Source organism: Cryptosporidium bovis, assembly GCF_009768925.1.
Source record: "Cryptosporidium bovis isolate 45015 chromosome Unknown contig_9, whole genome shotgun sequence".
Taxonomy (NCBI): Eukaryota; Apicomplexa; class Conoidasida; order Eucoccidiorida; family Cryptosporidiidae; genus Cryptosporidium; species Cryptosporidium bovis.
In genome coordinates, this window is record NW_027125021.1 from 63,167 (window position 1) to 78,960 (window position 15,794).

The 15,794-nt window shown below is 32.5% G+C and overlaps 7 protein-coding genes across 7 annotated transcripts; 2 read left to right on the forward strand and 5 right to left on the reverse strand.

The window, feature by feature from the left end:
• Nucleotides 1–210: 210 nt before the first annotated feature.
• Nucleotides 211–3,687, reverse strand: FG379_003658 (uncharacterized protein; the record flags this gene model as incomplete). The annotated part of the gene is made up of 1 exon (XM_067329286.1): nt 211–3,687. The coding sequence occupies one exon, from the start codon at nt 3,685–3,687 to the stop codon at nt 211–213; it is 3,477 nt and encodes a 1,158-aa protein (XP_067183971.1).
• A 680-nt stretch (nt 3,688–4,367) lies between these two features.
• On the forward strand, nt 4,368–6,302 carry FG379_003659 (uncharacterized protein; the record flags this gene model as incomplete). Its single annotated transcript, XM_067329287.1, has 1 exon — nt 4,368–6,302. One exon carries the CDS (start codon nt 4,368–4,370, stop codon nt 6,300–6,302), a length of 1,935 nt encoding a protein of 644 aa, XP_067183972.1.
• Nucleotides 6,303–7,252: 950 nt separating this feature from the next.
• On the reverse strand, nt 7,253–8,530 carry FG379_003660 (uncharacterized protein; the record flags this gene model as incomplete). The annotated part of the gene is made up of 1 exon (XM_067329288.1): nt 7,253–8,530. One exon carries the CDS (start codon nt 8,528–8,530, stop codon nt 7,253–7,255), a length of 1,278 nt encoding a protein of 425 aa, XP_067183973.1.
• A 763-nt stretch (nt 8,531–9,293) lies between these two features.
• On the forward strand, nt 9,294–10,511 carry FG379_003661 (uncharacterized protein; the record flags this gene model as incomplete). Its single annotated transcript, XM_067329289.1, has 1 exon — nt 9,294–10,511. One exon carries the CDS (start codon nt 9,294–9,296, stop codon nt 10,509–10,511), a length of 1,218 nt encoding a protein of 405 aa, XP_067183974.1.
• A 14-nt stretch (nt 10,512–10,525) lies between these two features.
• Nucleotides 10,526–11,260, reverse strand: FG379_003662 (uncharacterized protein; the record flags this gene model as incomplete). The annotated part of the gene is made up of 1 exon (XM_067329290.1): nt 10,526–11,260. The coding sequence occupies one exon, from the start codon at nt 11,258–11,260 to the stop codon at nt 10,526–10,528; it is 735 nt and encodes a 244-aa protein (XP_067183975.1).
• Nucleotides 11,261–11,764: 504 nt separating this feature from the next.
• FG379_003663 (uncharacterized protein) lies at nt 11,765–12,091 on the reverse strand (the record flags this gene model as incomplete). The annotated part of the gene is made up of 1 exon (XM_067329291.1): nt 11,765–12,091. The coding sequence occupies one exon, from the start codon at nt 12,089–12,091 to the stop codon at nt 11,765–11,767; it is 327 nt and encodes a 108-aa protein (XP_067183976.1).
• A 297-nt stretch (nt 12,092–12,388) lies between these two features.
• Nucleotides 12,389–15,583, reverse strand: FG379_003665 (uncharacterized protein; the record flags this gene model as incomplete). Its single annotated transcript, XM_067329293.1, has 1 exon — nt 12,389–15,583. One exon carries the CDS (start codon nt 15,581–15,583, stop codon nt 12,389–12,391), a length of 3,195 nt encoding a protein of 1,064 aa, XP_067183978.1.
• Between the last annotated feature and the right edge of the window lie 211 nt (nt 15,584–15,794).

Below are 15,794 nucleotides of genomic sequence, written 5' to 3' on the forward strand. Positions count from 1 at the left end.
GCAGTGCTTTTTGTGACAAATGTAAAGTAGAATTTGATATTAAATAAATGGGTCCAAGAGAATATTATTCGGAAAATGACAAGATACAAGCCAAATAAATTGCACAATTTCCTACCAGAACTTCAGAAGCTTCATTAAATAACGTAGTTTCGCATGAATGCAAGAACTAAGTCCAAATAATACTATGTTTGCATGTGGAATAGAATTGGATCAGATGTTACGAATGGAGTTTATAATGAACATAAGCGTATTTGAGATGTTTTCAGCGGAAATTTTCTGCGATTTTAGTAGTGTTTGGATATCTATAATAAATTCAGATGAACGGTCATGAACATCACTGCAGTCTATATAGTTAAGCAAATCGTTTAAAGCTCTGATTTCAACGGTTCCGTTAAAGTCATTAGTGCTATAGTTGTCATGAATTATTTGGACAATCTTTAAAATAGAATTTATAATGTTCTTGTTCGAATTAGATATTATCTTTTTAGATAAATTGGTACCTAGCCAATCTTTAACAAGCAATATAAGCAATATAGGGCCAAAAATAAGAGAGGTTATTTTCTCAAATTGATTTTCAAGTTCTATATAGCTTAGTTTGTCTGAACTTATATTAAATTCTTTAATTAAGTAGGTATCTACCAACTCACTTAGTTTTCCGTCAATTAAAATAACTAGATTATTTACATTATTTTTAATTACTGCTTGCCAGTTTTCACTTGAAAACAGAGTATTTGAATAGACTATCTCAAAGAAAAGTTTTAAAATCGGGACAGTAATTTCGTTGTAAAGCTCAAAATCGAATTGATCTAGAAGATAATTGGAGTATTTGTCTGAAAAAATAATGTTCTTATGACTTTCGATTATGTTTAACAGTTTGTTTTGAGTGTTAATGGCATGAGAATTCCCATCAATAGAGTCCATTGCAGCGGTTATGTCACTAAATAGTATCAAGGCCGAGTACCATAATTTCAAACGTTGGATGAGTCTGTACTTTAATTTAGGCAAACAGTTGGTGAATTCAGCTAGTTTGTTGTTTATTTTTTTACCATCATTGGAAAAAATATACTTTTCAAAGCTTAAATACTCGCAATATTCAAAAATACTACTAGGTACCAGTTCATTCTTTGCTTCATTAAACTTGAATTCAATATTGTATATTGGGATATAATAGGTAAGTGCTGGTGAAAAGTCTTGTTTAACTATTTCATTATTGTAATTTTCGAGTATATTGCAGCTATTTATATATATAAACTCCCCGAAAATATGTTTGAATATGTTGATTTGTGACGTATAATCCTTGTCCTTATTGAGTAATAATGAGAATATATTGTTTATATTTGTAATTCCAAAAACAATAAGTATCTTGCTACAGTCGGAATAGTCCTTGTTGAGTTTGCTGCATTCCAAGAGATTTAATACGGAATATGTGTTTTCACGTAGTGATTCTATATATGTTTCCCTTACTTCGCTATAAATGGTCATATGAGAGTCGAGCAATGCCTTAATGTTGTTACCATCGTGTCTAAAGTCCGAATTAATTTTGTCCTTCAGAGTTATTTTACTATTAGCAGTGGTTTTCCCACAGTTTAATGTGGAAAAGTAAGGATAAGACAACATCTCAACAAAATTGCTATATGTGTAAAGAGTTGCATATTGAGATCTTTTTATATTCAAAACGCTATTTCTGATAAAATGTGATAGTGAATACAAACCTAAAAGAGGACACAACTCTGATATAATGTTATATAGAAAATAGTTATTGCTTTCGTCTTTAGTTCCAGGTATGTTATTGTTAATGTAAATAAGAATGAATAAAAACATGGACTCTGCATTGCAACTCTCATTTTCATTTCCAAATGGAGTACATAAACAATAAATTGAGAGTGAAACCAAGAAATAAACAAAATCCGAATAGTTCTCTGAATTTTTTTCCAAAGTAGCATTTTTAAATATCTGTAGAATTTGATTCAAGTTAAAATTATGTTCTTTCAAAGTTTCAACACTGGAATTTGACCTTATTTGATTGTATATGATCAATATTTGAAGTCTGTTAGTGTAATAGATCCAATTTATCGGACGTACTTTAAGTACGTAGTTATTCAATAAATAAGATAGATCGTCGTATATAGTATATATTACATTATCCTCGTATTTGTTGTCTCTAATATTAATATTTAAGTAACTAAATAGCAAAGCTTTTAGGTCAATAATAGCATTTTTCTCGTGTTCAGTGCTAATCATACTGATTATTTCTTCATTTACATAACACAAAAGATTCTCAATTAAATTCTTTATAAGTGAATCGCAATTATTGTTCCTTGAATATAATACAGACAATTCTTTCTCACTTACAAATCTATTGTTTAAAACTGTGAGTACTTCTGAAAATAATTCAATCGTAAGTATTCTACCTTTTTTGTTGTTTAAAAACACATTGTATACTGCTTCCTTATTATCATCATAAATTTCGCACTTATCATTCAAACTGTTTATCACACCAAATATGCAGTCTAAATAAGCCGTCACCATTCCATTTTCATGAATGTTGTTGCTTTCAGAAGTTTTACTGCTGTAGACTGATGACATAGTGGACTGTGTTTGAAAAGAGGAACTATTTGTTAATTGAGAAGAGTGTGAGTTTTGCATTAAAATATGAGTACGATTGCATATAAAAATGTCTTCCTCGTTATACAAAACATCAATAACCTCCTTGAATAACTTAATAACAAAGTGCTTTATTAATCTTAAATTATCCCAGTCAGGGTTACCGGATTTAGTTTCGTCTTTAACTAGCTTAAAAAAGGCATCATAATGCGTTTTAAGTTTATTTTGTCCCATTAAAATGGCATGTTCATGTTCCTCCAATACGGCTAAATTTTTGAGAAGTTCACACTTTACAGGCATTAAATTACTGTAGTAGTCAACGTTTTTAGAGTTACTGAACAATTCAATATATGTGTTATAGTACAAATCAAACTTGGCTGTTTTTCTGAGTACAAACAACTTAATTAAGTTCATGATTGCTATTATTCTTCTTTCAAAAAGTTGATTACTGTTATTTTTCTTTTCACAAATACCAAGAGAACTCTCCTCAATAGTCCTTAGGAACTTGTTTATTAACAAACTTAAAAGTGAAGCCTCACTGTCGAAATTACCTCCCTCTTTTATTTGCTTTTGTAGAACCAAAAAAGAAATCAACACGTTTAGTGCCAAATAATACGGTTTCTTTTCGTGCTTCTTATAGAGCTTGTTACAAAGTGATTTAAATGTATTGAATTCGTTTAAATAACAATAAAGAGACAATAAATCAATCCCAAATTGCTCTGATAAAATACCTAGAGCAAGACCATCTTGAAAATAATCTGCAATTGACCTTAATTTGTCTTTGCTCATATTAAATATACTGGTATTTATTATATAGTAGTGCCATAATATTGTGATTATGTCCTCGTTTAGAGGCTTTATTTCCATAATGTTGTTTATGTCCTCCTCTCCTTTAGCATAACTTCCCATTTTCAAGTGGGAGAGACCTCTTAGTCCCGTTACAATAAACAACTCCTCAAGGCACTGTTCTCTGTTTTTTGTTTTATTTTTCATCCTATTTAACATGTTATTTGCTTGTTTAATCGCAGATGAATACTGGCATCTATGTACCAAGTTGTAAAGTAATTTTATCTGATCATCCATTTTTATATTCTAATTGATCACTTTATTTCAGTATCCGAGTCCAGGATGAATAGCTTTTTTGCCATGTTAGTCTAAATAGGCATATATAATTCTAAAATGATTTTTCGTTCTTTATACCTGTTTGTATCTTTTTATGATCGTATATTTGTTTTTGTGTCTATATATGCTATTCACGTATGAGTGCCTTAACCTATGTTTGGTACTAATATATGTCTGATAATATATATTATTGTTACCTGCCACTTATATGTAATATACTATTTTGTCAATTTCTAACAATTAATTTATGGTACCTTAAATTAATAATGAAAATGCACATTTAAAATAATAAAAGGCGGGCCAGTGATCACAATGATGTAAATTGTCAAAAAAAAAGCATTAGGCAGTAATAAGGCCAGGCAGCGCTAAAGAGGAAAATAGCAGTTGTGAAAAAAGCTAAGATATTTGTAGTATAAGTAAATAGGGGAATCTGGAAGACTAAAAAACCATCTGTGTAAGTTATTTTTGTGGGAAAAGAATAGATCTAATCATACGTGATTGCTACAAAAGAAAGAAAACAGCTGTGGTATATGTAATAAATTTCAATAAAAAGATAAATTGTTAGTTTAGTAGAATTAAAACTTGAATACAAAGATAGATATTAAGATAACTTTTATTTGATACTAATACTGAAGTGAAATATGGGACTTCTTAGAGCGCTTCTATTTGCTCTGCTGGGCATTGTACTGGCTTTAATAGAAACCGAATGTAGAGGCTATAGAGAATCTAGAATAAATAAATCGGTCAGAATAGAAACAAAAAGTATGCCTCATATAATTGACTCCAGAGTGAATGGAAATAATCAGAATTCTTGTATGATGAGCAATTTTCATGTGACTAATTTTTTAAATACGGCTCGTTGGGGACGAATATGGAATAAAGCAGGAACAGGTTGGGATGAAACATTAATACCACCATTAATGTTTTGTGTTAAGGTATTAGACAAACCGACAAATACGAACAATACATGCAATAAGAATACATTTGAATTGGTAATTGTTGACGGAATAAAGAAAAAGAAAAGTAATCCAACTCACACAGTTGTTGTTGCAAGCATAGCAGATGTATTGAAGGGTGAAGAGAGATGTATATTTGTCTCACCGTGTGAGATATTAAGAAGAATATACTGGGACGATGATAACTTTGATCATTCAGTGAACAATCTAGAATTTAGAATCAATGTAAATTACGAGAGTACTACTACAAATCAGCGATTTGTTGCAACTGCAGGAGTAAAGGGTTTGGCTAGATCAATTAGGTCAAGCAGGAATCCATGGGATAATAGGATGCGTATTACACAAAAATTCAGGAATGTTCAAGCAATATCTTTGTTTGTTCCTTACAAGCCTCATTCAAAATCATTTATTTCTGATTCGTGTATTATTAAGCCAAGAGTCACTACTGTATTTTACGGAAGAAACAAACCATCAGTATGTAAATTCGAAAATTGTATGTGGAACATATGGGTAGGTGAGCTTGCTGGTGAGTTCGTTAATGAAAGATGTACAATAGGTAGATCCTCCTCAAGAGGAGATTATATAGTCGGTTGGTTCACACCTTATGCCATAGATTCCGATACAATAGGTTCACTAAAACTCAAGATTGACTGGCTTTCTGATAGTCTATTAAACAGCGACTCATGTAGAATTCCAAATCAATTTATTGGTTTCTCCTCTACAGAAGGCCAAAGTGAATACAATCTAAGAAGCAGCCAAGATAACAAATCTGATTGGTTCCCGAGTGAAGCGGAAAACAGAAGCTATGAAAAGATAAAAACCGAAAGTGGTGAACACAAAAACAATGTTGGAATTAGTTCAAATGGTGAAAATATTAATGAAGTTGGAGATGTTACATATACTACTCACACCGTTCCAACTACAACCACAACAGTTCATACACATCATACTGTAATAACAAACCAACAAACTAATGCACCCCCAGAAAACAAAAAACACTACAACTTTACTGAAGCTGAAATGTTGAGAGGTAAAATTATAATAAGCGGTTCTAGTGGATCAAAAGATATGGGATTATGTAAAGATGGAAAATGCAGTAGTGCAAAAAAGTTGTGGACAAGTTGTTCAGGAGAAAAAAGGAGGCACCTTTCCTCAGAAAATCCTACTGATCATAAAGTAGGCAGCTTAAGTAACAATGAAACATTTCCACCACAAATTGAATGGATTGAAATAGATTACAATTCCACAATTTACACGCGAAATCCTGATGGTCTTATTCTATACAATATTGATGGCTATATTAATAATACAGATTCATTCTTTAGGTCACTAAACAAAAGCAGTATTGGCGTCCCTTTAGTTTTGGAATGCCTTGGTAGCTCTTGCAAACACGATTTGTTATATTCCTGTATGATTGACGGCGTTCATGATGAGGATATTACTGTGGTAGAGTATGATGACGACCCTGATAGCAAACATAAATCAATGGGAAACAGTACCGAATACAATAATGATACGAGCAGCCAAGAAGAAGGTGAATTTGAATACATCAATTCCAATGAAAATATGACCAATTTACTCAAAAAATGGCTTGACTTAAAAAGATTATACGAAAGTTAGCCTATTTAAGATTATAAAGAATAATAATGTGAGAAAATTGCTATTTGAAACAATAATGGGTAGAGACATCGTTAACATTTGACTGTTGACTCATATATACAATGCAGTCAAAATCTTATACCCAAAAGCATATCTATTTTTTCCGCCTAATACAACCTTTCTCCTTTCTCTCCACACACTAAACCTGCTCTCACAGAAACAAGCAAGTTAACCGTGAAAAAAGAATTTGTTCAGTAACTAAACCGTAGCTTTGATTTTTACTATTCTAACCAAGTCAACTACGCGATAATACAACTTGAAAGCAGTTCCGTTTAGTACTTCGTCGGAGAAAGTAAACTGCCAACACACATTATTAAAACACTTTTATCCTAGATCAACATCAAATCAAAATGTTTTTGTATTTTTAATCATTTTTATTTTTGTATCTAATTCGCCAATCCCTGCCTTTTTACATATAAAATATACCTAACTTATCATGGCGCCCGCACCTCCTACGCTTGAAGAATTTAGCCTGTTTCTGGGGTGGGCGGCAAAAAGAGTAAAAGGCAGGACTCGGACAAGGTTAGCCTGCTCAGAATTTAAATCTGATTTGTTTAGATAACACTGGAAAAGCGCGGTTCTGGTTTAGGAAATAGCTAGCTACATATAACAGTTAACAACTGAAAAAATGGCACTTAGCACGGAAGGTGGCAAGAAGAAGCCCTTAAAGCAGCCTAAGAGCGACAAGTTTGTGACAGAAGAGGATATTGAATTTAAGAAAAAACAGGCGGAGGAGAGAAAAAAAATGCAACAAATGAGCAAGGAGTTGAAAAACAAGAAGAAGTAGTCTTTAAAAGAATACTGAGTGTATATTTTGACTGATTTACACATGTAAATTGCTAGTAATAAAAAAAACCTAGGTACCAAACAGTAATTACTGCACGATATACTAACTGTTTTGTTTTTCCTGTCTATTTGCCCTTCTTAGATTCACGTTCGTTATCCAGGACATTTAGATACAAATATCTGAGATCTCCGGGTATTTTTATACTTGTTTTGTTTTTAACGAGGAAAAAAACAAAAAAAAATAACATTGCTATTCCGGATGCAATGTATAAAACTCCAAAATGTGGGTTTTTTCCACCAAACCACTTTACCTGTGATATGACAATGTGTTTTGAACCGTTAAATATACTACATTGGTATCTGTTTTTTATATGTATCTTTATCGGTAACACTATCTTATTTTTGTTCGAAGTAAGTTTGCCATATAGCTTGTTGAAATCAGAGACAGCAGAGTTTCTCATCCAGACTATGAAGTGGGGGTTCTCAATTTTCCCCGGGAATATGTCCTCTGGAAGCCAATTTGATATGTTATTGTCCCTAATGTATTCCTCTGGAGGGTTCTTATATTTCACCCTGTCCGAGTAAACTGTGATGGTTTCCGTGGAATCGTCTATGTCCACTAAATCACCGTCACCATCAAAAACTGTATAGGTATCGTTAAAAACTGCGTTTGCTGCTATCCCACAAGGCAAAAGTATATTGTCGTTCTCGTCAGTAATCAACGGATAACATGAGGAGATCTCGTTCTTGTCAGTTATAATTCCTCCATTTAGTTGTTTTTCACTTCTATTTAGTATATAATTGCGATTATTTTGGTAAAAATTGTATAGCTTGTAGTATATATAAACGTCACCGGATATATACATGAGTTTTTTCCCCTCTATATGAGATGGTTTACAGTTTTCACTGGTTATTTCAACAACTGTATCAATAGTAACACCTCCTCCGGGAGAGTCCTCGTACTTTATTTCACACTCAATTATTGAATTTGAGCTCATAAACAGATAAACACCAACTGCAATAAATACCACTCCAGTAACAAAGTAAATAAACAGCAAGTAATTTGGAGTATATATAGGATTCCAAGACTCTAGTTTTCTGTTTTTAAATTTCTTCAGAAAAATGTCCGAGTCATCGGTAAAAATGTCTCTGTTATTTTTTCTTTTTACCAGTTTTTCCTCGCGTGGATTTGAATAACCTGTTATATTACTGTTGTTTATGTTATTTATATTTTCCATCTCATTCAATCCATTGTTATCAGTCGCAACCTTATGGCTAGTTGTTTTACTACTCACTAAAGACGATTCTTTACCAGCATTCATCGAAGACGAAACATTGTTAATGCTGATTACTTTGCTACTTGAATCAATGTTGCTTAAGTTATCGTTTTTACTAACGTTCATCACAAATAATTATTTTAAATTTACCAGCATAATATTTCCCGTAAACCTTATTTACACATTTATTGTACCCAACATTAATGCATACTAGAGTGAACAAATCTTGAGCATCACTAGTTTGTGCATATAAATTCTTCGATATTTTATATTTAAAAAAAGCACCTTGTTTTATTTAAAAACAGCTACTGTCATTATTTCCTCGCTTTCCCATAACAATTTAATGAAAAATTCCCGCAGGTATTCAAGAGTAACTTAAGTTATCTATGAGTCAATTTGTACACTAACAACGTGTTTTATTTAATTTTTCTGTTTAATGTTTTTATCCGAGCTTTTCTTTGTTTGGAGTAAATATTTTTAATTCTTTTTACGTTTCAGTCCCTTCAAACCGTTCCTTAACTTATTTAACTCTGGCAAAACGAGTTTTATTGCAGGGCAGGTTAATATTTCTTCATTTAGTTAAATGCCAAAACGTGGATAGAGTACTCTCACTTTTTTTGAATAACATTGATTTAAATATTATTTTTATATAAATCAAATACTAGTGTTATTTTATATTCAAAACTTAAATTGTGCAAACGCATGCATGCGTTTTTTGTCAAAACATTATTTTTTTTTCTCATAAGCAATAGTTATAATAACTAATGAATCGCTAATAGTTGATTTTCATGGATAGTGAGTTTTAATATGAAGAATCGCTTTTTCAATTAATTACTGGGCAAAACAAAAAGTTTGAAAAATGAAGATATAATCAATACATAAACTAAGAATGCCTATACTAAAAAAAGAGCTCAAGGTAAATCAGGAGTTGGACTTAAAGTCATTCTTATTCGAAAACAATTATGATGGTATAGTTACGGATGAATTGAATAATTCACTAAAAAGAATAGAATGTGTGCTAATTGATTTGCTCAAAGACATAAACTCACTAGATTTAAATTATTATGATATCAATAAAATAACAAATAAACAAGAGTGTGATGTTGGGATTGAAAAAGAAAACTTGGATAAAATGAAAATGAAAATACTACAGGGGCAAAATGCAAATTTAGTTGATAATATTAAGCTAATACTAAGCGTTGTTTTAAGAATGTTTAGTGAAATAGACAATATGAAAGACAAAATAAAGGTACTGATTAATGATAGCGTTAAATTGAGAGACGAAAATGCCGAGTTGAGGAAAACAGTTAATACATTAAACAACGATATGAGTAAACTGATGTGTGAAAAATACCATATAGAAGAAAATTTGAAGGTTAAGACAATCAACTGCAGTAAATATAAGAACTCATTAAATAATTCAATAAAAACAATGAAAAGGTTATATCTGGAAAATGATTACATGAATAAAGAAATAAGTATATTGGAAAATCAATTAGTAATTTCTAAACTAAGAGTCGCACAACATAATGAAGAATTGGAGCATATTAGAATACTGTTAAAGTACTATAAAAACCAAGTGAGTCAAGATTATTTGCTTTCTCCAGCTATAGAACAAATGGTTAAAGTTGAACCTTGCAGAGTGTCTTTGAACTGTGGAAGAATGAGTAATACTAACAAAAACTACAATTCAAATAACAAGAAAAATAGAGAATTAAATAGTATTAAAGGCAATACAACAACTGGAATAAAAGTGCAGACAAATATTGGTAGTATACTTTCAAAACTTTTATTTAATAATGGATTTAACACAAGCACAGGTAACAAAGAAAATATAAACTTCAGTATAGATGAGGATAAAAAGGCGACAAAATCAACATCACCTCTGTACAAATACTCACCTTTAAATAATAACAATATAAGTACCCCTAGAAACAATTACTTTAATATTGAAGCGGATGAAACGCTGTTAAGTACAAGTGCAGACAACATAGATATAGTCAAAGAAGATGACTGCTATGATGAAAACAGTTCACCTCAGCTATACATTGATGATGACGACACTGTAAGCCCTTTTTCACCATACAAATTACTTAAGGAGTTGTGAAATAAGGCAAAAATCTAATCTGAAGGGTATTCATTTGGTATTTGACATCTATTCCAAGATCCCGGACCTGCAAATTCAACCCTTAGTGGGGGGACTGGAGATTTCTTATGGTTGCTTTTTATATTCATACTGGGTTGGTCATCACTATTCGAGTCAATGAAATTGTCGCTTAAACTATTATCGCCGTTAAAAACATGAGAGTCATACTCAACTATATTGTCATTCAAGTCATTATTTGGAGGAAAATAACGTTCTGGTGAAGTTTCACCTATAATTGGAATTTTTTGTTTAGTTAAGTTTTCATCTTTACTCAAGTAACTCTCATTTGCACCTGAATTGCCGTTTAAAGATGTGTATTCAATATAATTCACTTGATTATTCCCAACTACTGAATTATCTATATTTCTCAACAACAATACCGAGGAAAGCTTGTTTCTTAGTAGTCTAACATATTCACGAACTGTATCCGTGTCACCTGATTCTATTGCAATTAACAAAAGTTCCTCATCCTCTTGAGTTTCCAAACCTAACTCCTCTAAAATACCACAGAAAGAAGATATTAATAAATTACACAACTCCTTTAAAGATACAATATCCTTATATTTTAAATTGTAACTACTATTTCCAATGCTTTTAATGCGATCATAACTGTTAGCCGTATTTCCACTCTCTTGTTTCTTATTTAGATTAATTACATTTTTACCTTCTTCTCTCTCAGCACTCAGCTCCTGCTCTACTCCTTTATTCATTATCTTTTATTTAATACACCACAATTTTACGTTACTTTTTAATTTCCCACTTCACACAAACTATTGCCTGTATCCTAACCCATAATTAAATTACATTTATATAAATTCGAATATTAGTAAAGTTACCGCCACTTTTTGATAATTTCCCGATATACTAATTGCAGTTGAACTAAGGATTATTTGTTTGTAATAGAAAAGACCTGTAACAAATATGTCAGTGTTACAGTGAATTTCTTCTGAATACCTCTATGAACAAGTATGTAATATGCGGGAACAGTCCGAATCTCCCTATACAACAAGACATCACTTTCCGGATGAAAATGTAGATGGCAACCCAGTAACCTCGGGTCAGGTTACAGCTTAAAGGATTTAAAAAGATAAAAAAATATCTGCAGTAGATAAAACAAAATGAACAACAAGTTTGGTATATTCAAACTAAATCAAGGACACTAATCAACTATACCGTACTGAGTAATAACAAAATGGTGGAATTCACATTGGTATTCATCTCCATTTATTGTTATCTATATCACGGGTGTCTCTCTGATTGTTTCTTTGATTGCTTCTATAACTGTTTCCAGATGAACTTTGTTTCGTTAACGACTGATCTTTAGATGAAGATTCACCACCTATGTTATTGTTTCCGGTACTATCAGATTTCCTAATATCACTAAAATTAACACTTTTTTTGCTTGAATTTCCTCTAGTAAACCCAAAATTACTGTTATTAGAACTGTTGTTATTTCCTTTGATAAAGTCTGTTTTAGATGGGCTCTCATTTCTATTTGAACCAATGCTCTTTTGTCTTGATATTGTAGCACCTAAAAACATAGTTTAGTTAGTTGAAAGAAAAAATAAATGTAAATGTCAAACATCCCAACCTGAATGTATGAAAGAAATATATCTAATGAATATTTTGAAGATAGTGCGATCATGTACTTCTAAGTAACGTCTTATTGTATATTCATACTGACGTGCAAATTGGTATAGTTCAATCACAATTTAGTCTGAAACACTTGTACATTTCCAAGTGTTCAAGCCAGTTTATAATCACCATATACAATACAGAATAATCATAGATATCAATTATATACATACAAGTGGTCTTGTGACATTTACAGAAGCCATTTAAACGGGAATGAACGGGAACTTACCTGAATTGACATTACCAGATCTCGATGAGCCATAGTTGGAGGATCTTGAAAAACTCCCAGAACCACCAACTCCACTATTTTTGTTTGAATCGCCAATATTTGCATTATTACTACCGCCTCTAGTAAACACAATATTGTCATTATTTGAATAATTAGAACTTCTAGAACTATTTGCTTGGGCCTGCAGCTTAGCTTCAATTTCCTCCTCTCTTTTCTTTTGAATCTCAAATTGCCTTTGTAACTTTAGTCTTTTTTCTTCTTTTTGTCTCTTAGCCTCTTCGAGAAGTCTTGCCTCTTCTTCCTCTCTTTTGGCCTCCTCTTCCCTTCTTTTTTGTTCTTCCTCGTGTAATTTCCTTTCAATTGCCTCATTTCGTCTTATTTTGGCCCTTGAGATCTTGAGATCCTTAATTTTTTTAATGCAACGCTGTCTCTGACATCTAAGAGCGTCCTCAAGTTCAATTTTTCTTATTTCAATCTGCTTTTCTTTCCAATTATCCAACAAAGGAACAAGGTTCCTCAGCACCTCTTTCTCTAGATTAATCTCCTCCTTTACTTCTTCCATTCTCAATAAATAGTTTTCATGCAACTTTTTGTTTAGTTCTACGTCGCTCTTTACTGTTTCTCTGTGCCATTCATTAATCAATGGTATTTCCTCCAATCTATAAGCTCTTGCGAGATGATCTAGTCTCTTAGCTTCCATTTTTCTTTGCTTAATCCTCTCCTGTCTCTCAAAGTTACACTGCTCCTCCTGCAGCCTTTCTAAGTCATCAAAAAGGATTCTTCCCTCCAATAAATCGTCCAAGGTGATCTCTTCTATTGCTTTACCCTTTATCAAAACCTTATTGTTGCTCGTGTTCTTAAATTCAAACTTCTTTATTGTATCCAACATCATTCTACAGGCTTCTATTTTACTTCTTCTTATCTCCTCTAGTTGTCTCGCCTCTTCTCGTCTTCTTCTATCATCCTCCCTCTTTTGTATTTCCATCAGCTCTTCCTGAGCCTTAGCTTCCTTTTCTTGACGTTTCTTATCCTCCTCAACCCTCTTCATTTCCTCTATCCTTTCTTTTCTTCTATATTTAATTTCTTCAATTCTTTTTTCCATAGAACTCATTTCTATTGGGAGACGTCTCAATACCATCTGAGATATTTTGCTACATTGATTATTCAAACCTGCTTTTACATTTTCTTTATCTATCTTTCTCAATATTGTCTCTAATCTACATGCTGACTTTGTCATTTGGTTGTTGAATCTTAGACAATTACTGCTGTTTGTGTTCATAATCCCACCTCCCAATCCATATGTAACATAAGTAGGGGATGAATACAAATTGGAATAACTTAAACCATATCCCATCATATTACAAATGTTGCTATTAATATCGTCATAGTTGCTGCTTAGATCTTTGTTTACAGAGTATATGCATCTGTTTTCGTAATCTATTCTCAAATTTACTATAGACGAACTTGAGAGTTGAACTAATAACTTCTCTGTATCCGTCCAAGGCAAGAAGTCATTTGTACATATATTCTTCAAGAAGTGATCTATGTTTATAGATGAGTATACCTTCGATATCAACAGAAACAATTTTGTTAGTATAGTTACTTTTAGAGGTTTGGTATATTCACCAAAATTTGGATCCAATTCAATCAGATTTGCAAGATGGCCACTAGTATTAGTGCATAGTTTCAGTGTATTAGATCTGCCCTCTATTATATCATACAACTCCCTACATACTGGGAGTGATAGGCCTAATATGTTTTTAGAAATTAACATATTCTTAAGTATCTCCCTTGTTGGAATAAAAGGCGAACCTAAAAGTAAAGCTGCTTTTTTAACCTGATCATTTTGAGTTTGACTGAGATCATTTGATGACACCACTTGATACCCCAATTGATTCGGATAAGAACGAGACTTTGAATTCAAAGTTGCACTTGTCTCATTTAATGGTATTGAAAGTATTGCCAAAACAACAGTAGATGCCATTTTTGTTAATTCTTCCTTGGAGACATTCTTTTTAAATTGTTCAATATGTAAGAAATATTTCAAGTGAGCAAGAGCATGAAATGAATAATTCTCAGTTAATAAGAACATTTTACTTAATATGTCATAATACAAAGCTATCCATCTTAAATAACTTGGTCTCATCTTTAATGCATGGGAATTATCCGGGTTGTTTGTACCACCAGAACCAGCTACTCCAGTAATCCCAGATTGTAGCGGTAATACACCGGGTACAGCTGACGAAACTGTAGCAGCATTGCTATTTGCACCTGTTGAACCTGTAGACCCTGCTACTCCAGGTGCAGCCGAATTTTGTGTTTGGCCAGAGCCCGATTTCAATGCAGAGTTCTGAGAGTATGTGCTTCCTATAACCGGATCGAACTGGAATATACCCAAGTGAAATATTTCCTCGGCTGTAGTAAAACACTCATTCCAGAGAGACAACTTTGCTGCACCCCTTAATTGTACTATCCTCGTCTCAATATGACATTCTGGTCTCAACATGACATCTATTTCTGGACGGTGACGATTTGAAAGCAAAAGCTGGTAATGGGATCTAAGTAACTCGCATAAAGTCTTAAATTCACTTGCTCTGTTGTGTAGCCAACAGAATTCTAACGCTCTTTGAGCCGTCTCGTGATATATTCTTTCCAATTTTGGTGTAAGCCTAATTATATCGAGTATCATCTTATAAGCCTCCCATGTAAATCTTAGTGTCTCATGTAGTCTCTTTTCTTTTGCACCTTTTCTCTCAATTTGCAAGCTAGCCAATAAAAGACTTTCTGGTGTCTCTTCCTGCTCTAAATCCTCTTTGATAAAATTAGGATCCATACAGTCAACGCATTCACTCTTCACATTTTGCAGTTGCTCCTCAGCTCTGTTTCTAAATTCAACTATTACCTTTCCAAGTGAACCTACATTTGATTGATGAGTAACATATCTATATTGATGTAAACCTTCTCTGGCCATTCTGGGTTTTTGAAGATCAACAGACAATATTATATATTGTATCATCATCAGTTCTTGTGAAGAATCCCATCCATGCACCCTAAATCTCCTGTGATTTACAACTGAATGAAGGAGTTGTAAGGCAGTCTCATCTTGCCCTATAGATCTCAGTTCTTCCACTCTTCTCATCGCATTTTCTGGCTTGTGGAACGTCAACATCTTGATAATTAGTTTTAATAGCACAAATCAGGCTATATTTTACTATTTTTGATATACTCACGTATATATATTCAATTCTTGCTCTTCTACAATACTAATAATTCAATCTCTTCAAAACTAACCTATCAGATCTTGCTCCTACAGGATATATTTCTTATACGTATATAAGAATATACATGCACAGCTAGTCGGAGTGTCCTGTTTATTTCAA